This window comes from Notothenia coriiceps, unplaced genomic scaffold, assembly GCF_000735185.1.
Source record: "Notothenia coriiceps isolate Sejong01 unplaced genomic scaffold, NC01 NC01_scaffold00000339, whole genome shotgun sequence".
NCBI classification, from domain to species: domain Eukaryota; kingdom Metazoa; phylum Chordata; class Actinopteri; order Perciformes; family Nototheniidae; genus Notothenia; species Notothenia coriiceps.
The window spans coordinates 8,876,720-8,900,249 of NW_011333040.1; the positions used below are offsets into that span (position 1 = coordinate 8,876,720).

At 42.2% G+C, this 23,530-nt stretch overlaps 2 protein-coding genes across 2 annotated transcripts in view; both read left to right on the plus strand.

The window, feature by feature from the left end:
* Positions 1 to 23,530, plus strand: part of LOC104944757 (serine protease HTRA1B-like) — a 221,043-nt gene that overhangs the window by 88,129 nt on the left and 109,384 nt on the right. The gene's annotated exons all lie outside the window — the stretch shown is intronic.
* LOC104949657 (phosphatidylinositol 4-phosphate 5-kinase type-1 alpha) overlaps positions 21,922 to 23,530 on the plus strand; it is an 11,540-nt gene continuing 9,931 nt past the window's right edge. Inside the window, exon 1 of the mRNA XM_010776052.1 lies at positions 21,922 to 22,027. Coding sequence (XP_010774354.1) covers positions 21,922 to 22,027 — 106 coding nt within the window. The remainder of the gene's footprint in view (positions 22,028 to 23,530) is intronic.

Below are 23,530 nucleotides of genomic sequence, written 5' to 3' on the forward strand. Positions count from 1 at the left end.
AATACAATTTGTGCCGGTTTTACTTACAATAACATGAGCCGGGTTTCTTTTAGATGCTTTTTTTTAATAGATTTCTATATGATCAATACCTACCGTAAGTAAACCGGAGTACACCTCTTGACATTCCTTAGAACCCCAATATAACTTAATTCCTAAATAGGAAATTGGCGGTGTATTTTAGTTAAAGTCTGGCAGATGAAGGAAGATGGAATTGTATCGTTTTTATCACGTATAGAACGGAGTTTTGCTAACGTCTCTTTGAATCAGGGTACTTAAACAATTGAAGTCCGACCTAAATAACATTTGTGAAATAATAGTCCCACATGGTTCTTCAGTCAATTTACGAAGTCGGACTAAGTTTTACTCGGCGTGCACATGATTGATTCTCAATCCTTTTCCCTGGTGTTAATAGGACAGACAATGTTGACCGAGGGATATGCTTGTGTACATCTTAGATTTTAAGAGAAGGTAGCGTGTTTCGGGAATACTCGTCCGCGGTAGGAATGGGAAATTTATTTGAGTAATGGGGATGACAAGGGTTTGATCCCGTAACGCAAGGTTCTTCGTCCCAACAAACCCAATAAGGATCTTCAGAGATTTTCATTTTTCACCCGTTCCGGGTCTTCGGAAAAGGGGAATAGTTCGATGTGTAAACACCTTAGTCGTAAGGTCAAACCACAAGCCCGCCGTCTGTGGATTAGGCAAAAATTCTCCGGATTCTGGAGAAGAAAAAGGATTCGAAATAATTCAATCCCGGAATTAAATCTAAGTCCGTGATCAAACGTACGATATCCGAATTCTGACAGCCCCCTGTGGAATGAAGAAGGAAGGTTTTTGACAGCAAGGACACATGAGAGTACAGGCTTTTATTTGGGTCGGGAAGGGGATTTTAAAGAAAAACCAAAGAAAGATACCGGGCCCTAGCGACTCAGCACCGAACTAAGAACAAACGACACCAGGACCTAGTATTCAGGACCTACCTTATAGGAGCACCTAAGTAGAAGAATATATGTGTGTACGTAAAGGTTTGTAACCTAGGTGGATAAACATTTAACAAATAAGAAAAGTTAAATGTTGGCCGTTAAGATACGTTGCAGACAGGGCAAGACCCTCTCCTAGCGGGAGGAGAAACGGAGAGAAAACTCCAAAGAGAGTCATCCACATTTTTAAGTTCTTGAGGCAGTCTTGAATTTTATTTAGATGATTAATTTCATCAGGCTTGATTGATAAATATAGTTGAGTATCATCCGCATAACAATGAAAATATACAGAATGATTCCTTATAATATTGCCTAAGGGAAGCATATATAATGTGAACAAAATAGGTCCAAGCACTGAGCCCTGTGGCACTTCATGGCTAACTTTGGTTTGCATGGAAGATTCATCGTTGACACATACAAACTGATACCGTTCAGATAGATAGGACCTAAACCAGCCTAAAGCAGTTCCCTTTATGCCAACTAAGTGCTCTAGTCTTTGCAATAGGATATCTTGGTCGATAGTATCAAATGCAGCACTAAGATCGAGCAAGACAAGAATAGAGACAAGTCCCTTGTCCGAGGCTATTAGAATGTCTTTGTGACTTTAACCAGAGCTGTCTCTGGAGCAGAGAGAGGAGCTGTGGATTATTGTTATTGATATCGTACAGTAACAAAGTATTTGTTTCATTGTTGTATTCTGTCAAATTCAATACTGTAGTTCAAAACCGCGGTACCTGCTCACCATCTGAGTTATTTTTAGAATGCGCACGCTACGTTCGTTGTCGCGTTCACGCGCGTCCACCTGGGCAGGCTGTGTGTGTCCTTCTCCCGTGACGATAACGACTTGCGGTTTAAAAATAATAATAAACAAATTTGAAACTGGGGGGGGACACACACACACACACAAATGGGCAGACAGCAGAGCTCGGGGCAATAATGCAGATTTGTTTGACTTTTTTACACTTTGTTGTTCTCCTCCTTTCCTCCGCTCTTGTCTTTGATTATGAGTGTGTGCATTCGTGTGTGTGTGGTGGGGGAGAAACATAGCGGAGCCCCGCCCTTCTGAAACAGAGCAGAGGGAGAATGTGAATACGCAAGCAGTGGACACTGAAACATGCACATACATTGGATAAATAACATAGGCGTTTAGTTTATTTAATAAAAGAGCACATGTTCAATGTGAAAAGTGACCGTAGATAGATTACTTCCGTTGCAATTTGGTGCTATATATATATATTTTTTTAAATTCAATAAAAAACTTGAATTTCAGGTGGAGCGCGGGGCGTTGGCAGGGCGCAGCGCCCCGCCAAGACAATGGTAGGGGAAACACTGGGATCGAGGTTGTGCTTTTTAAGAAGAGGTTTTATCACTGCTACTTTGAATTATTGTAGAACATAGCCTGATAATAAAGACATATTCATAATATTTTATAAAGAAGTGCTAATTGGAAAAACTTCCTTTAACAGCTTAGTTTAACATCCAAGGCTTCCATTTGTTTCAGACATACTTCTGTTTGTAATTATTTTTAAATAACGAGCAGCCGAGATGGGGAAATTGAGCTTCACATCAAGATTCAATCACAGATACCTGACAGGTAGGTATTATGTAAATTGTCATCAGACGTCAACCGATGGGTTCCTAGATTGGATTTCCACTAATTGCAAAGGTTTCTAGCTTTTTATTTCACGTTTAACCAAAGCCTGGTTGACAACAGTTAGTTAATACTACAAGGAATACAAATGGACGCCAGAACAATTAGTGTCCCATTGGTCAGTTGCTACAGATTCTTTCATAGACTTCTATTATTAAAACTGTACATGCACATTTCTTAACACAAATCAATCTTTGCTTCTTTCAATTACTTCTCCCTTCTTTTAACAACACAGGACACAATTTGCCATTCAGTTTAAGCCTAAACCTCAGAAACACAGCTAAATGAATAATTGGAATATCTACCCTTAAGCCTGACTGAAAAGTTATTTCAGAGGGATCACTTTGTATTACAGCAATGTACTAGCTAGGTCAGAAACATAAAATTACAGTAGCTTTAAAGGAAGCAGAGATTGAAACATTTGTTTTTATCCGCCCAGATCCCAATCTCCCCCTTTCATGAATCTCCCTCCACATGATGAAACGCCTACAGCTATCTTTAGGGTAAGAAGTTACTTTAGCTAGTGATATTCGGATGCAATTAAGCGAAAAATATTCTTTATCTCAAAGGGGCGCTTGATTCTCGGAAATGTGAAACAGCTCAAAAGTTAAATCTATCAGAACAGAACAACATATTACAGTATTAGGGATTTAGCTAAAGGGAGACCCTTGTGCAGGTGCATGTGGGCATTTGACAGCTGACATTGAAATACTTTTTCCACTTCTTACTATCTGCTGATAATCTTTAGGGGGCTGGTACAGACACGAGAGGATCTGCAACCTTCAGCACACACCGTTAAAAGTATAGCTGTAACAAATGAAAGAAAGCAAAAGCATTTCCAGATGCATGTGCACATGTACATCTATGCGTACACGTGGGCGTACAAATGCATACATTATCTAAGTTAGTTTCGAAATGTTCTACTGTGCTTGTTTCAACTTTTAACCTGGGAAACATGAATATTTCAAAAACCCAAAGTGGACTTTTTTCCAATATGCTGCTCGAGTTATCCACTCTTTTATGCTCACAAATGTTCCGCAGCACAGACCTAAGACCCGTCCTTCTGTTAAGTTTTAAGTTAAGTGTATTAATTTCATAAAGTAGAAAAGATTAGGTGGGAGTCTAGCAGAAAGACCCACTTCCTTATTGTAAAGTTCAACTCTCTGCAAGTCCTAGTACATTTCTGCATTCATCGCAATAAAGAAGTTGATTTAATAGAAAAAACGTTTTCACATCACACATGGCGGTTATTGTGTTGAGATACATGTTGGCATCAACTTTTTTTTAAATGGAGTGCGAGAATCAAGGTTGCTCGGCTCATGGAAGAGGATGTTAAAGCAGCACTTCTGTTGATCTTTTTCAAAAGGACGAATAGTGGTATTGTGCCGAAGAGAAAAGACCCTCTAGTCATTGGAACAAGTAAAGGTCCTCACAACCACACACACACACACACACACACACACACACACACACAGCAGAGTAGCAGCAGCATCACTCTCGCCTCTCAAACACAGGCTAGTACACACACGGCCACAAGCAATGAGGGCTGTACTGCCAACACCTCGAGGCAGCGGAGGATGAAGGGAGGAAAAATATTCATTGGGGATAGAGAGAGTGACATCGGACAAGATTTAAAAAGAAGGGGAGGCGGAAACCGGTGAAGGGAGAGGAGGTGGTGTGGGAGGAGAGATGGAGGGAGAGGAGAGAAACAGCGAGACGTAGAGGTGGAGGTATGAGGAGTGTGCGAGGAGTGGGAAACACACTTTTTGAAAAAAAAGGGACTGAAAGTAGAGCCGCTTTTGGAGGTACTAAGTGACTCTGAGGACAGGGGGGGAGAAAGGGGGATGTGTTCTGTATGCGTCCCGGATGAGAGCGAATGAGACAAGAAGATAAACTGTCAGGAGACGCCAGTGGATCCGGGGCGACAGAGAGAAGGGAGCATGTATGCATTTAGATGTTAGTCTCGCATGTGAGGCTAAAATACCCGGCGAGAGATGTCTGAAAGGGAGGCAAAGAGGGACAAAGTGAGCGCGAGAGAGATGGTGGCGGTGATGCGTCGATGCTATCTGGGCACGGGGATCTGCGTGTGACACAATCTCAAATTGGAAATCGCTGTTTCAATCTCGCCTCACTCTGCGTGGCTACCCGCTCCACTGATAACAAGCAGCCTAATTCTATTAAAAATATCCCCTGAGTGCAGAGACGAAGACAGCGAGAAAGAGAAAGGGGAGAGTGGAGGAGGAGGAGGAGGAGGAGTGACGGTGGGAGACAGAGGCCAAACAGGGGGAGGGGGAAAAGAGAGGCGGCTGACTGACTGGAGAAACAGAACCCAAAGACAACCGTGGGCCTTAAAGCGCTTGCACGGGGAGAAAGTTTTCGCCTGTCTTCTTTCATATCTCTTTACCCCATCTGCCCATCATCTCGCTCAACCTCTCCATCTCTGCGAATCAGCCCTCTCCATCTATCTAACTGCCCATCTGTCTGTGTATCGCTCTCCCCATCTGCCAGCTCTTATCGCTCCCCACAGGTGACTGTTCTCATTTAGGACGGCTCTCTCTGCCCTGTTCACTCTTTCCCCAGCTCTTCAAATCCATTTGCTCTCCTCGTTGCTGCGTGATAAGTTAGCTAACCTCACGTCGGAAAGCCTGTTTTTCTTTCATCTCGCCCTCTTCAAACTCCTAGGCCAACTGGAGTGCTCCGAAAAAGTACTCTGTTTTCCACGTTTGACTAAAGATAGGATTAAGTGTCCGGCTAATCACCAATCAGCCTTGAGGATCGATCTGAATCTCACTGAGGGGCTGCAGAGGGAGTTGGTTTCTGGTTTATCTTGTACTCGGCCAAATAAGACTTTAAAAAGTCCAGAACGGTTGGCAAGCTGAGAAAGAGATTGTACGTAAGACAGAGGATTTGATGGAGATGAAAAAAAAATAGACTCTCAGAGCCAGCAAAAGAGCACTCCAAGATAAGACAGTAAGTATCATCTCGTTTTGGCCGGCTAAAATCATCATCTTTTATATTGCGGTTCTAAGGCTGTTGAGATTAAGTGAAAAAGAAAGTGCGAGAGATAAAGCAAAGTGTGTACACGGGGTCCGTCTGTAATGAAAAAGTAAACAGAAATGACTCCAGCAGCCGGGCAATGAAGTGTCAGGCTAATGAATTAATCAGACGGTCATTATTTTCTATCTGCTGAGGTCCGAGATGGCCACTTTCTTTTCCTTCTCTCTCCCTTTGCAGCCAGAGAGAAGCGGGCGCACAGGGAGTGAATGCTCATTCAGCTGTGAAAGAGACTGTGTGTGTGTGTGTGTGTGTGTGTGTGTGTGTGTGTGTGTGTGTGTGTGTGTGTGTGTGTGTGTGTGTGTGTGTGTGTGTGTGTGTGTGTGTGTGTGTGTGCACTTTTATGTTGAGCCGCGGATGCTAGCGTGTGAGTGCGTGCAAGCAGCCATTACGCTGTGTAGCTTCTGTTGATGATCGCCTGTCATACCAATAAACTCAATCTCAGGCCCGAAACATAGAAAGAGGGAGGGAGACGGGTGGTGTAGAGCACTGAGGCAAAGTCAAGGAGGAAGAGGGGAGGATGGAGTAGGAAGAGGGGAGGAGGGAGGAGGCAGACAGAGAGAGGGAAAGAATTAGGTGGACAGTTGGGAGACAGTCGAAGCTTAGAGATAAAATACTTGGATTAGCGAGGAGAGAGTGAGTGAGAGATGAAGAGGTTGAGATACGGAGAAGGGCAGTTGTGTAATCTTGGGTTTTAAATGAGTTGGCTACTGCTGTGGTCAAAGGAGGATCTCTAAATTGAGATTATAGCAGAGGGATTGCTGGAGAAATAGGCGAAGATACGGAGATACTAATAATGACAAAGATAAAGGACTATGCGAGCCGAGGATCAAGACAATAGCTGTTTACGAATCTGCATGCCGGCTGATACTTAATCCCCTTTCAAATATCACTTCATTTAGCTCAGGCGGTACACAGTGTACAGTACACAAACTCACAGAAATGCTTTAAATAAAAAATCCCAGTGTTTGTCTGAGAACATTTTATTCCTCTCTGTGGCTGCCTTTGTGCCAAAAATCGTTCAGAGTTGTAACCTGTAACACTTACCTCGGTAAACGACACACACTACACAGGCGGTGTCAATGATGTATGCAAATTGAATAGAAATGAGCAAAATAGGCTACAGATCCCAAAATAGCAAAACAAATAAGACAGAATAATGAATTTAAATTGTTATGGGTCCAACCGGCGCGGAGAAGATTATAGTAACAACAGTGCAACCACTTAACACCAAGCTCTCTTCGTCTAAACAATAACAGCCAGAAGTTTCAGACAGAGCTCTCACTATCAATCGATGGACTAATAACCGGGGATATGGAGCTGGGTAGAGCCTAATAAATTACTTCAGTTAAGTATATTAGCAAGAGAGATGTTAGCCACCCTAAAACAGGCCTGAGGCAAACTTTCAAACATGATCTTTAAGGGGCATTTTCACACCTAACCAAACGACCATTGGCCCATGTGGCTGGGTGAATTTAGGGTGATGTGAAGGCTGTCAATCACACTCTGCTGGGGGCTAAATAACAGATTACTTTCACACCTGCAGTTCAATTCATTTGGTCAGGAAAGGATAAAATAAGAAACATTCTCTTTCACCCAGGAGACTGAAGTCCATTTCCAAAACCAAAAGCCAACTCGTTATGTTGGGTTACGGACATAGCCACGTCATGTTATATGTCATGTACGTAAATACTTATTTGAACCAAGGACATATTTTCCTGAATCTAACAAAGTAGAACAGTCAGTGGAGTAACAGTCAATGCTGCATTGTGACTGTATAACATTAAAAAGAGGGGTCATAAGTATTTATTTGTAAGTCACTGGCAACAATCTATGCTGCTGTTTTGTTTTCAGAATGTGTTTGTTAAAGTTCACCGAGAAATAATGGATTATACGCATTATTGGTCTGGACTGCAGCTGGAACGCCATCGTCAATACAAACAGTGGGGACAAAAAAGTGCATTGAGTACAGGAGGACAGTGACTATGTGGTTGATCAATTTATTAGGGAGCAGCTGATTATGGAGGACACAAGCTGATCACTTCCAACTGTCTGACCGATCAGGTAAAATCCTGGTACTTTGTAATACATCATGAAAACGCGTGTTTCAGTCCGCTTCAAGGCTATCTCAGTTTTTTGTGTTATTAAAGAAAGAAATCAGACCAACCAAAAGGTTTTGTCGTAGCAGATGTATGAATTAAAACATGAATTCAGTCCGAATTACTCATTGACTTCACACAAAAGACACTACACTTCTCTCCAGTTTTCAGTCCTTTTCTTCATAATTATTCAAAACACATGAGTGTGCTCATAATAGTTATTTCTTCATGCTCTTTGTCACACCAGAGAGCATTATATACACATGAGAAGCAATTTAATTTGACACACTTATGTCAAGGAGAGGACTATTTGTAGCAAATGGTTCTTCAATAAGATCTGCTAATAATAACTTCAAGTTACAATGAGGGCCCTTCTAAGTGCCCTGTGGTATACCTGGATGAATATGATTCTCCGCTGCGAGCCAAACAGCTGATGAATGAGCAGGTGATTGTAAAGTTTGTATACAACAGCTGCTTCTTATCATCTAAAACAAGCAATATTTAAGTGCTCTGATTATGCCAAGTGCCAGTCCATTTAACTTTACATTTAAGGCTCTTGGTTTGTTTGTAACAAAAAAAAGTCTTAAAGCCATAATCTAAGACAACATCTAAAAGCAGACTCTGAGTACATGTTGACATTGACAATTAATCGTTGTCGAGATGACCAGAAAAAGCAAGGATGATTGGCATTTGTAATGGATTTGATCTATCTGGCCTTTCCCACACCTGTCCCCTGTCTCCGTCTTGCAAAAGAAAAAAACTACTGATCAATGCGTCACATCGATGGATTCAAAGATTTAGCCTAAGCTTCTGCTCTGTCGTCAACAGGCTGTCATTCACCCATGGCTGCCCAAACACATCTTATTCCAACAGGAGACAGCTATTCACTTTCTGGCTTTCACCTGTCTGTGGAAAGTAAAGCATTCCCTGTCGTCCATTCTGACGGCTTCTGACAGGAGGTGATGGTGTGTTTTCAGGAGGACTGAGCGAAGAGATCGGAGCATGTGATAGGGATGGAAGGAAAGGCGGGGGGGGGGGCGGTGGCGCTGTGGAGAGTAGTACTAGGGAAACAGACGCCCGCAGAGGCGGATATCATCAAACAGCAGTTGGTTAAGGGTCTCTCTTGTTCCACAGCAGTAAAGGGACCCTGATGATGGGACACCAGGCAGAGCAAATGAATGCGACTTTTGGCTCTGGTTATAGATAGTCCTATTTAGTTCGACACAGCCCGCCTTTCTTCCACTGACAGCCAGCTGAATGAAGGCTTGGCATTTGAAAAGGCAGCTGAGAGATTTGCTGGCGGATTAATCCTTTCATTAGGGAAAGTGAGAAGTTAATTGCGGCAACAGCTGCATCCCTCATGTTTACACGACTGACAGTTTATACGCCGTCCCTTTAAACGGAAAAAAGCAATTATCAATAAATGCAGGGCAATTTTGCCACGATGAATTGAGCTCAAATTAGGCTTTCTTCTTCTCCGCTCCGCACATTCGGGTTGCATACAGCCGCGCTGAATTGTCACACAACAAAGATAAAACACTTGACTTTTTCATTATGTAGAGTTCCCAGGGTGTGTGATCAAAGGTGAGCCGGAGTCTTGATTTTCTAGCTGACGACGAAGAGGGGAGATGAGGTTCGAGCGCAGGGAGGGAGGAGGGGGGGAGCTCAAACTCACATGTGCAAGCTTAAGTGGGAAGAGTTGTGTTGATACACTGTGGAACAACAACTTCAACAGAAGAAGAGCTTGCCAGAAAACTAGAAGTCAAGTCATGCTGGTAATTGAGAAACTGAGACAGTGTGTCTGTCTACATCCTTAAGGTTCAATTTAAATACAACACAGAGAAATTCAACAGGGGAACACACAGTGACGGAGAGTGGGAGAAGGATGGAGGTTGAGGGATGAAAGTTAAGACAAAAAGTAAGTGGGTGACTGGAAACAAGGGCAGGAGGGACCCCGACAGAGAGAAGGGATTGATGGAGGACAAATAAGGAGCGGAGCACAGCGGTAGATAGAGATGACAGAGGAACTTAGGAGCTGAGAAAGGTTGGGTAACATTCACCGTTAGAGCCGATCAATTTCCTGTCCCCTCAATAATAGATGTGACGAGCACGGTGGGCTGTTATCTGCCAGGCTTGACCGACCGAAATACAATCCCCACCGGGAGCCAACACACACCACTACAGCCGCACGTACACTAGTGCAAGCTCCAAAACGTTCAGATTTCATCACATTCTCGAAAACAGAACTTATGAGTCAACCTTGAAGCACATGGTGGAAAGAGAAACAGAGAAATGGGATTTAACACAACATGGAAATGGTTTGTGCTTGCCGAGGCCTTCGTCGTCGTCTCCATGGTCACACACTGATGCACTGATGGTACTGATGCTCTCATTCATCAACGGAACTTTCTGTCCATTAAACACACACACACACACACACACACACACACACACACACACACACACACACACACACACTAGAATCAGGTTACCTAATAGCTAGCGGGAACGTCAGGGAGACGGTGGAAGGCAGGCATGTGGAAGAAGCTTCTGTGACAGAGCACAACAGAAACAGGCTCTCATTCAGCCCCTATCTGTCAGGACCCCCCTCGTGTCGCTTTACCCAGATGTGTCACACCACAACACACAGACACACACTCAAACACACACACACACACACACACACTCCACATGTGCTTTTTTCTCCAGCTGTTCCCACTGAATACAGTATGTAGAGGGTGGGGGTTTTGCACTTCAGGCTTGCGATTGTGTACATGCCTGCACCTACAGATCAGCAGTGTATCTGTTCATGTTGACGTTTGCTATATTGGGTATGTCACAGCATATCTGCGTGGATGCATGCAACCAGAGGATGACAAAAGTAGAACAGTGGAATATGTTAATGTGTATGGCGTGGAGATGACACAGGAACGAATCAACAATTGTAAACATGTCAGTTTGACGCATTGAAAACACATCAAACACAGGCAAGAAAAGAAGGAGCAGCTGATACATGTTGAACCCAAGCACCATCATTTCCCCTAAAATATATATGTTTTTGTTATTAGGCACTTTGTGTTAGTCAGTTGAATGACAGCAGAATAGTCACCATCACAGCCTGCGATCAAAGACGAACATAGAGCCAACACTGGCAAAATGAAAAGCATCTCAAACGTAACCGCCGGCTACAGGTGAGCAAACACCTCAGTCATCAAGCACACAATAACACGCAATTACTGTGTTTGAGTACAACTATTTATTCACTGGTGGAGAAAATGTCAAGCAGCTATAGGAACAATCTGTTCCTGCTGTGCTGTACTGGAATTTATGCTTGCTGCAGGCTTTCAAATGATGTGTCATTCGTGGTTTAAAAAGAGGGGAGCCACAGGAAAGAAAAAGGACCTGCACTGCCATACAGGTATTTTTCAATAAAACTATTTCATGTATTTATTTGGGAAGATTGAGCTATAACCAAACACATATTTTGCCGTGTTTTGTCACATGCTTTGTTGACAAGTCTGCTGCTAAAAAGTAGCTTGAAACCTCTTGACTGTTAGGGGATGTATTGTGAATACTCTTAGGTTCACACTTGTATTTTTGGGTTTGTACTAGAACATGTGTACATGCTTTAGTTCGAACGTTTACACTTACATTTTCTGATACGGTCTTTCTGAATATCCAGTATTTATCATTTTTCTGAAATGCTCCGTTTTAGCTCCCGTCTCTTTAAGCATCCCTCCCAAAAAAAAGCCCTGTTAGCTCTAATTGGATGGTGAGAAAACGATGAAGGAGTTTTACGAAGGTTCTCAAACAGGGGGTGGAAATACCCATGGGGCGGTAAATTCTGCACATGAAATAGGAATGGGGCCAAATGTGAAATGGCGTTTTGAAACCCACCTAATGTAAAAACTCAAAAAGGCCCTTCCTACAGTAGATCTAGTAATTAGTTTGTCTGTTCTGGGCTACCGTAGAGACATGAAGGTGGAACATGGTCCATAAGCTGGTTCAGAAGTAGATATGAAGGGCTAATTTTAAGATAAAGAAAACACTGTTCTTGGTTTAATTCGATCAGACACAAATAAAAGAAAATTATACAATATTGTGTACCATTTCTGCCAATAAATCCCCATGAATTTGACACTGGTCCTTTAACCAAAATTATTTGGCACCTGCTGAAAGTATATTTAACTTTTTACACTACCCAAAAGTGGGAACAGTTTCAATGCCAAAGAATAAAAAGTGTGAAAACAAACTGATCCATTCCATAGAGAATATCATGAATGTCGTCCAGGTGCCTCATACTAAAATAGCCTAAGAAGTGTAAATGTACTTTTATCCATTTCTAATAACGATGGAACTCCATTATCTTCTGGCTCATTATTGTCGCGTGTACATTTTTCCAATATTCTGTCTGGTGCAGGGATAAATCAATGGTGTACATACTCTTTAAATATTCCCAAATGCAAGTTGCATTGTATGACCTTTGCAGCAAGATAGAATATCAGGAACTAGAGTTTGGTAATCAAACCTACTTCCACCAGAAATAGATCAGTCAGTGTGTATTAAGTATTAATTCAACTCATGGTGGCACTGAGTAATAACATTGATATTCAGCTTCATTGCACGGCGACATTACACTCTGCCCTACACACCCACACAGGTGTTTTCACTTATTGTGACCGATTAGATTGGAGTAAGGGGGAACTCAACTTCACTAGCTTAGTATCTTTAAGGTGTATAACAGGTGCATCAAGAATAACAGGAGGGGTACAGAGATGACAATCAACAATTTGTGAAGCTACACAACAATTGGTATATCCATTTCTAGATAAGCAAAAACTTATTTCAAGGACTGTTTTGTGCAGTATGTAGTGTACTGTAGACTATTTTATAGCCACACAGAAAAGTATTTCACAGGTTTAAGCAAGGATGGTTTAGCTAAGAAGTAGAAGTGTGTGTTTGGGGGGGATGTAGGCCTACTGAATAACCTTTTGACTATTTTGGGGGGGGTTCGTTTTCTGCTATAAAAAGAAAATGTTTTTAAGAACATTTTGTAGTTTTACAGCAGATTTGTAGATGTTAACAGTTAGCTGAGGCATCAGGTTAGCCGGTTAGCATGAAGGTTAAAACTTAGCAGAATGCTAACAGATTTACCGCCGGTAAAACAGCCGCTTTTGTAACAGAACAAACTGCTAAACAGGTGAGTGAATGTACCGAGCCAAAACCGTCAGCAGCTGTCATCTTTCACTACGGGAGAAATTTTAGATTTAGGAGCTATTTCTTCTATGTTTTATAAACATAGCTCGGCAGTTACAGTAGCTATATTATAAGAGGAAATCCACATCCTTACAAAAATGATGGTTGTGTGTGTCTTCGGGTCCAACAGAAACAGACGTTGATAGACACAACACGAGCTCTGGAAAACAGGCTATGCAGATGACTGCAGTCATTCTGTGTGAAACCTGAGGGGAGCCCGGTCTAATCAGCTAATTAAGTGGAAACACCTGTGTGAGTTAACTGTGCATGAATAGGGACTATAATGTAGATCTGCAGTGATTTTTATTTGACGCCTTTTTGCCTCTATTCAACCCTTTGTTTAGTAATTGTGTTCACTACAATGCTGTGTATCTGTCTATGCCCTGCGTGTGAACAATTATTGACTCCTAGACATAAAGCCAGAATTGCATTTTATACGGAGTCCATTGAAAGCACCATGGTTCACACTCTGCCTCCGTTATTAGAGGATTCAAGTGTTTTTAGTGTGTCTATCTGTACATGTCTGTCTGCTCTCACCCTGCGATACACCTGGCAACCAGCCCGGGATATTCCCTGCTTTCGGCCCAGTGCATGCTGGGATAGGCTTTGGCGAATGTATGACCCTAGACAGGAATAAGTTGGCATGTTAAACACGTCTTTTTTTACAGATCGGTAAAAATGTTTGCTGTGGTTGGAAAATGGGATCTGTTATGTGTGACTTAACAATACAGTATAAGGTGATTTATTTCCACATATTATGGAAATATACTAAAGGATCATGAAAAAAAATCAATTATGCATCATTTACTAGAAGCTCCCTCCTCTTTCATGTACTATATACATGTTTCACACCAACATTACTCAAGCTTTTATTAATAGTCTTGCGGTGTGCATAAAAATAGCTGGAACAATATGCTGGGGGGGAAAGTATTATGATAATAAAAAAAAATGTAAAAAGGCATTTCTAGGCCAAGGGAGGAAAACTGCTTCCGAAGAATCGAGCATGACTCCCCAGTGAGCTCACTGTGTGTAGCAGCCCTCTGCGTACAGAAAGGAAAAAAATGACAGTCCACTTGAAGAGAGACGAGTGACAAGACTGCAAAAGAACAAACAACCTTTTCAGCCTTACAACACCATGTAACAACAATGAACAGATTCTCTCTCTGTCGAGCTCTAAACATGATTCCGGCATTGAAGTCCCTGCCATGTAGGCCAGGCCAAACGAATGCGATGTCAATGCTGTAATAAACGAGCTTTGTGTTAGAGTGCGACCGTGATAATTAGTCTCAAGACGGTATGTTGGTAGAGAGAAGGCTCATAAAATGTAGAGGCCATTTGGCGTGCTCTCAAGAACAAATCTGTATTCTAGGAGCGTGGGCTGTTACACTAATGTTCGACATAGTTTAAATCTGGCAGAAGCACAGTCAGAAAACTTTGCTCGGAGGAAAGATGCCGACGGTTCCAGGCAGCGGGCTTGAAATATTACTGAGTCAGCATATGTACGTATATGTGCGCACCCGCCTTCAGACACACATAACAAACATGCCGCACGCTCCACTCACTGAAGGAACATCCTTTTTGTTGACAGGACTGCCCATTTGCCCGAGAGACCGCACGCATCAGCCATTCAAGGTTTTTTTCCGACGAAATTGGGGTCGCAGCTGAACAGCGCAGCAACTCAAGGTCGGTGAGATGATAATGATGTTTATGAAGTCTAAATCCACAAAATAAGATTCCCTCTATATCTTCCCAAGTGCCTACCTGCGAGCACGCCTCCATTGTGACCGAGTGTGAAAGGTTTGCTTCGCAATTTCTGCTGGAAGCCGCATCACATTGTGCGGCGGAGCTGAAGACGGAGGCTGAGGAGAGCACACATAAACCGGAAAATCCGAGGACTGCAGTGCATGTGCCATTTTCAGGCGGGCAGGTACTAGAGGCACTTTGCTACAGTTTCATGTTGTGAATTATGAGATTATAGTCCCAAGCCTCTAGCATCAACGGGGGACGCAGTGGCATTTTGACAACACTAATCACCTCATTGTGAACCTGTTCTGTTTGCTTAGGGAAGCGAAGAAGTCTCCAGTGGCCGAGCCCCAGGGAAAAATCGCAGGCAAAAATAAAAAAGGCAGAGATCTAGTCTGCCCGTTGGGTGGTCCAAAAGCCCCTGATGGGCTGTTAGGTTCAAGATGCTAGCTGTTTGCTCAAATTGTTGCATGGTGTGTTTTCAAAGCTTCCGTTCAAACAACACCCTCCCCTGCCATGACACCCCAGAGAGAAACGAAAAATACATCTTGGCCATTTTTCTCAGGAGCTGGCAAATTAAAAAGACACTTTGTATTTTCTTTTAAAGTTTAAGGCTGTTTTTCCGCTCAAGTCTGGATAATTTCAGTGGCCTTAATTATGCATATAAAAATAGACTTTTTGATTAAGGCATCAAAACACACCAGCGCAGTTTAAACATGGATTTTCAGAAGGAAAACTTCCCTAATTGAAGTGTGCTTTAATAGCAATCAAACACAAAAAAGAATCAGTGACAACGAGTCTGGATTGGTGTTGTTGTAAGCACCCGCAGCTGGGATGATGACACAGACGATGAAATGAACATTTAGCAGATCAATGTAGATAGGAATAAAGATGAACGAACATAACCAGGGAATTATATATAATGCTTCGGAAAAGCAACCATGCGCATCAGAGTATGACTTGGCCTGACCACCATTACCACAAAAGTACTCTCACACACTCTTACATGTACACACAGGCACAGCCTCAAACCCAAAGTGCTGCTTCACACCCAATTACAATTGTGTAATTCTGTGCCGGGCACTCCTGGGCCAGGGTATCGATGATTCATTTTGCGTTTTATCAAAGAAACAGGAGTGCCATTAAAAAGAGATCAGTCAGCCACCAAGCTTGAGGAGTCTGCTTCTAATTGGCCATTCATCAAAAAGCCTTCTCAAGTAGATCACAGCGCTGAAATATCATGCATGATAACTGAACAGCACTACATTAATTACACTACTGATGATCCTCGTGCTCCGCAGCTCGCCCATTGTGATTCTGGAGACGCTGGACAAACACACAGATGCACACACACCTGGACACACTAGGAAAGACGAGACGCCGTTGGATAAGATATTTTTCTTTAACAGGATAGAGTGCATGACAGCAAACGAAAAATCCAATGTAACCCGACATTGGGGTAAGCACAAACGAACATTTCTCTTTGTATTTTTAGCTTTTAAAAAAACGATCCCAGAGGTACAGCCTTTTCATCAGCTCAATATCATCAGTCAAACCTTTAAAAAACATGCTTCCCACCATTTCTCTACAAAGCAGGTCCTGCATGTTTGACGGTGACGTATCACTGATTTTGAAAGGTATTGTATTAGTCACTGTCTCTCGGTTGTCTTTGTTCAACTAAGCACTCATCAGGACACACAGAAGAAGCATTTTAAGCTCCATTTCTCTCTTCTCGCCACGTGCGGGGAATTCTCCCTTTCATCAATTTCCTGATGCACTCTAACTAGACAGTTTTCGGTCATGTCCCAGAATTGTTCGTGCTAGCTCTCGAGATTCCCTCACACACAAACACACCAACAGCTGCACATCTGCTGACAATTCATCCATCTCAGAATCTCTCATTTTCTGGTTTGAGCATTTTGGTGCTTTTTTTCCTCCCTTCCTTCTGAGCTGCCGGATCAGCTGGAGCCGGGTTCATTACTAAGCAGTCGCCTGGAGGCCAAGAAACAGAGAGGCAACCGCTGTTAGTGCGGTTACTGAGACACTCCGAGGTTAAAACAGGCTTAAAAAAAAAGTGCCACATGTAAGCTCGTTTGCATGTTCACGCTCACATAGCCTTTATCTGCGGTGTTTCCTTTAGGCGCAGGACTGATTAGGAAGGAATCTTCAAAGTAACGGAGTGAAACCCAGATGGCGTTTGATGTGTGGATAATGATTTAGGTGAGGCAAAGCAACACTTTCTTCATTTCCGAGCTCAATAGAAGCCTGAAACTGTTGTGAAGACTTCTGCCTGAAAACCAGAAATTGAGAGATTTACCAGGAACGGGGAAATGCAGATCTGAAGTCTTGGATGCACAGATTGTTCCTGTCTGTGTAACTGCTTTACATACATCAAACAGTAGGAACCCTGCACTATTAGAGAGGAATCCCTCTGGGAATCGAACTCATGCCCTTGCAGACTCTTGTGCATGCCAGTCCCCGTACAGAAGCTTCGGGTTACGCACTACAGCTATCATTTCATCATTGTCATACAGTAATTCAGTATGTAATGTGCCTCTAAGTCCCTAAGAAGCTGAGGAGCAGACACACTGTCTACATGGAGCATGCTTAGCCCAGTCAGTGTCCTGTAGGACCGGCTATTTAACACAGGAATAAGCCAATTATCTTCATGGAGAAGGCAAATTTACAATTGGATTTACACAATTCCTACAGGACTCCTATGTCAGGGGTTGCAGCTTATATTGTAGGTTTTTTTCTGTCATGGCCACACACACACACACACACACACACACACACACACACACACACACACACACACACACACACACACACACACACACACACACACACACACACACACACACACACACACACACACACACACACACACACACACACGTCTGCAGCTGAAGTGATTCATGCAGCCCTGCAGATGCACATTACCACCAGCCCAAGCAAACACCTACACCTTCACTCCTACCTTTCCAAGAATTACTGTCAGCCTTAATAAAGATGAGTTGAAATACAGAGGGAAGATATAATAACACCAAAAATATTTGCTACCTTCTGCACCAGCAAATATTATTCAAACGTTTTTATTTTTCAGAAAAATAGTTAATTTCCTAGGCATGATATTGAACTCAAAACAATGCAAAAACACTCAAACACTCATTGGCACCTTTTGTTGCAAACTTATTAATCCCTTCCTAAATTGTGTTAAACCATGGTGAAATAATTTATGTTGCTACAGTTTCTGCTTTCAATTTCCTGTGTGCTTCCTAAATAGAGAAATAGTAACAAGCAAATGGAAAGCCAATGATAGTTATCAAATGGAACATTTCTGTTTCGCCACTTGTTATAAAGATATGCGCTAATGCTAACCAATTCAATGTGATGCATGAATAGAGAAAATCTAAATTAGCACGAAATATTTTTGATTCTATTTCCCATGTGCTAAAGCACTTATTGGAGCCTCCTTCCATTTCATTACAGCTAAGTGAGATTTGACCCCCTTTTATGGATTCTACCTTCATTATCCTTGGGGCTATGGAAATGGTGACAAAACCATACTAGTGCGGTCCGGGGGATCGTCCCCCGGAATAATGGGGGNTTTATATGTTATAAGGACTGGTTATGGACAGGTTAGAACAGTATAGTCGTGCAAATACATATAATACTGTGGTGTTGGTTTAACAGCTTATTATCAATACAGGGCGATGTGCATAGGCTATGCACTGAAAAAACTGAAACTTTGACTTTATGAAAATGTATACATTAGGTTCAGTTCAACGTTTCAGTCTTTTCAGTGTGTGATATTCTTTGACTGTGTTAATGTTTCTTCTGGGGCTGTCAGTCGATTAAAATATTTAATCGCGACTAATCGCACATTTTTTCTCTTTTCTAAATACCTTAGAGGGATATTTTTCAAGTTTTTAATACTCTTATCAACATATGAGTGGACAAATATGCTTCATGCAAATGTTAGTTTATTATCATTTGAACAATGACAAATATTCTCATGAATATTAAACATAACAACCTCTGAACATTACAAATATTCGCCTCAATTCAACCTGGAACCTCTCTCATACAATACAATAATACAATACAAAGTGTGTGTGTGTGTGTGTGTGTGTGTGTGTGTGATGGATCGTTGGAGCTATGTGCAACTCAAGGCATATGCTGGAACGGGAGCTGCCTGGACGCTGCAATCATGTTGCGCGGACTATCCGTGCTGAGTTTGCTGACTTTTCGTACAATGTCCCACTTTCTGGCTACCTGCATAAAGTCAAGTGCTCGGCACAGTTGTGGCGAAATGTCGATCCTCTGTTTTCATTTAAACAGCTCCTTATATCCGTTAGCACAACTAGCTAGCACCAGATGCTAACAACAACAACAATACACGTAAGGTCTCTCTCTCGCGCCACACATACACACACCCTCCCGGTCCTCCCGATGGCCAATCGGTGCCTGCCGGTGAGCGTGGAAGTGTGGTCTGCCGCAAGCGGACGGCAGGAGCGGGGCTGTCATCATCAGCTTGTAGATGGTATTTTAAACTCGATGCGCTCTGAAACTACGTGGCGGCTGAGGAAAAAAAATATGCGTTAATCGCGTTAAAATAATTAGTGGCGTTAATTTTTTTTTGCGTTAATGCGTTAACTTGACAGCCCTAGTTCTGGCACATTTGTGTTTCTTTAATATTTGCATTGTTCTTGATATTGCAGCACGTGTCTTCTAATATAAATGTTTTGCGCCATTGTACGCGTTTGCACCTGTCGGCCACCGTATATTTTCCTTCACTTTAATCACAAACTTCTGGTTGTTTCTTTATAATTCTCAGTTCTTCTCATTTTCCTGTATGGCATGAAAAATTATTGAGAAATTGAGTTCCCCATTAACTAATACAGTCTCCAATATTTTGACGGATTGTATTTATTTTGTCTTAAAAATGTCTGCTGTTGTTATTAGCAATGTAAAACATGCTGAAAAGTGGAATTGAACTCAGATAGGTGTGTCTTGGTTTTAACTTTAGATTTGATGTCTAATGGGTAGAATGAGCTTACACACACACAGGACCTGACGCTGCAGGATGTGAATTCATGTTTGCCTGTCAGACGGAGACATCATGGTTTTCCTCGGCGTGTTTTGGCGGAGCAGCGGGGTGTAACTGGAGCTTCAGGGGCGGAGATTCTGTAGAAAACCTCAAACTGCTCAGCATTTGTGGTTGTGATTTACATGCATACTACAACCATGAGAAAACTGTACTACAGAAATGACTTACAGCCCTCCACCCATATATTCATCTCAATACACACACTTTCAACTGCTAATCCCTAACATGAACGTTTTTCTTAACTGTCTCAAGTTTAGGTTCTATCTCTTCTATTTTAAGTTTCCTATCTGAAGTCTTGAAGCGACCAAACAAGAAAACAGGAAACTGCAGATTAAAGGAACATATTGATTTTTTACAATATGGTCCCTTTTCCTATTGATGGGGATTATCATCATATAATATGTTTAGCAGCAACAGATTTTCACAATCACATACAAAATCTAAACCACTAATTAAAAGAATATATAAAAAAATATTCAAAAACGAAAACATTTGCTTATGCAAAAAGTATGGTAAGGGTGAAAGGGCCGAATTAAACCAGGAAGCATGTTTGAAAAATGTAATAATTATTTATTTATAGGTGTATCTTTTACGTTTTTCTTTGCTTCATATTCTAAATGATGTCGTTGAAATGTGAAAAATATGATTCTGTGTGATAGTAATTTAAATCACGATAGAAAAATAAAGTTTATGTCACGATTCTTATGTCATGTCACGGTTTTTAGTTTAGTCTGGTAATGGGTTTTTGCTGTTCTGTTCTCCCTGTCATGTTTTCCTCCTTGTATATTGTCTGGTCATTCTCCCTGTGTTTTCCTCCCTGTCGTTAGTTTCCCTGGTGTGTCTAATTGTCTGATTGTGTTCACCTGTTTCCCTTGTGTGTCTCCTGTGATCATCAGTTCCAGCCTGATTGTCCCCACCTGTGTCTTGTTATCCTGTGTTTAAATTCCCCTGTCTCCCAGTGTTCAGGGTCAGTTCGTCTTGTCTCTTGCCATAGTCAGGTCTATGCTCTCTTTGTGCTCTTGAAAAGTTTTGTTCCTCACTACGTGAGCGATTTCATTTTGTTCTCATTTTTTGTCCTCTCAACCTGAGATTCGATAGTGACCATTTTTTGTTCATCTTGCTTTTTTGGAAAAATAAAGTATCTTACCAATACTTTACCTCTGTCTCCAGGGTCGTGCAATTGGGTCCTAAATCCTGAGTGTCTGAGTTCATAACAGTTTATTCATTCACAGAATTGTGATTTTGATGCCGGTGACAGTCCTAATCAGGAATAATGTTAATATCGGAATACTGTATATGAATGTACATAGTCAGAAAAGCACCAATCTCTCTGTGTGTTTAGTACATACAACAGGTCAGTTTTAAACAGCTTTCAAATGTAATTACTGCAGTAAAGTGTTTGCTGAAGAATCAGTCAGACACGTGGCTGCATGTTAGGGGCAGATAAGCTTCTGCTTCATAACTGTCAGAGGACAAACAGAAGTTTTGTTTACATTGTTGCACATATCTACTCATTTTGTGTCTTGTCCCTGCAAGTTCTATGGACTTCTCTGCTTTAGATTTGGAATAATGATTGTAACCTAAGCATTAGCTTAACTGTCGTCTTAGGATGTTTTATAAACAGACTGTCAGCAGGTCAGCAACAAGCACGTTGACACTTGTCGGCCAACATAGAATGTCATGAATAAAATTGAAATGTAAAAAAAGTCCAAATGTTGGACATAACGTGTGTGTGTGTGTGTGTGTGTGTGTGTGTGTGTGTGTGTGTGTGTGTGTGTGTGTGTGTGTGTGTGTGTGTGTGTGTGTGTGTGGTGTGTGTGTGTGTGTGTGTGTGTGTGTGTGTGTGGTGGTGCACAAACTGAGCCTTTATTGTATTTTCAATGTTAGCCCAACTGGACACGAATTCTCTTTTTTTATTGGAGAAGTGGACCAGTATTGAAAGGGGGAGAGAGAGGGGATGACACGCGTAAATGGTTCCAGGCCTGGATTTAAATCTGGGTCCTCGCACACAGGAAGTGAACCCCAATGCATGGGCCGCCAGTTCTACCAAGTGAGCTCTACGCCAGCCCCGAATTTCGCTCCCTAGTGTTGGCCTGCTACTGCTGCCACCGTGATGCAATGGGTGTTCCTCGTAAAGCATGTGCAGACAGGATCCTCTTTCTGTTTTGAGTCCTTCACTCATAACCGGTGCGGCCTGCGGGCGTTTTCCACATTAAAACTAGCATTAATCACATTCCACGAGCAGCTTTAACACTCAGAATCAATCTTTCATATGCTTTAAAATTCAATTTCTACCCGCGGTGCATCCATTGCCTTATATCTTGCTTCCTTTCCTCATTTGAAAGTAGGGCCTTTTTCCAACATCTGAAAATCTTGCCCTTGTTGGCTTCAGAATTGACACAGTGAGGATGAATGCGACACTTCGCTAACATAACAGCTCACCACCAGGCCAAGTAGCATTTGTCTGCCCCTTAATAAGCCGACCCTGGCTCACCACCATTCCTCTCATCAGTCAGGAGCGACTAGTCACATAGTTCAGTCGATGCCTTGTGGCGTCTTTGTCGTAAGTGTCAAGCTACCTTTACTAGTACAGTGCCTGTTTCCATTTGACAACCTACTTATCACCTGCTTGCGTCTGCTGACTCGCATTTGGCTTCTTTCCCGTTGTTGCCAACGCCGTCACACAAGTATGATAAACATAGCCATATGATTGTGACAGAAATCCCATTGAACAAATTCCCGTGGTGCCACAATTCATAGTTTAAGATACAACCAACCCGTGGTCCTGCCATCAAATAGGAGCTATATAAAAGTCTTGTTGATGTTTTAGCAGAAGAAGAAGATCCTTTCTAAAAACAGACTTTGTTAAATAAAACCAATTACTAGTTGGCAATGTTTGTGTGTGTGTGTGTGTGTGTGTGTTGTGTGTGTGTGTGTGTGTGTGTGTGTGTGTTGTGTGTGTGTGTGTGGTGTGTGTGTTGTGTGTGTGTGTGTGTGTGTGTGTGTGTTGTGATGTGGGTTAACTGTAACTGTAACATTCTTACTGTACTTGAGATGTAATGTACGACAGATTAACTGGACAGCCGAGAGATAATGAAAGGAGAGAGAGGATGAGAGAACGAAGACATGAACTACTGATTTGTTCCTTGTCATGGTATTTCTTTGTTGTTTTTTGTTGGCGTAGCCTCTAAAATTCACAGACTGAACGCATTTTAATCTCACCCTGACCTGGACAAAGCGCTGCTCAATCCTGAAAGGACCACAGAGGGAGCAAACACGGTCATTTTCTGGTGCGCGAAGAAATTGCAAGTTCTGGATGTGGTTCATGCGCCGGGCGGGGGCAAACCAGGAGCTTTAGTTAATCTGGTGGAGTAAAACTGCTCGGTTAGTGGAGCATGACTCCATTCCATAAGCACTTTTTATGTCTTTAGATGCATTTCAAAGAGAGTTAGTTTGTGTGGCATGTATCGACGTGAAGGCTGGGTGTGGGAGAACCTGACCTCATTAAACAAACTTAGATTGATACATTTAGCCACCAGCTCTCGGGTGGAAGAGGCGATATTGGCCAGTTTAATAGGGCCCTTTATGCTAATTGTTGGTTAATATTGTGTAAATATTGCATAGTGTCTCTACG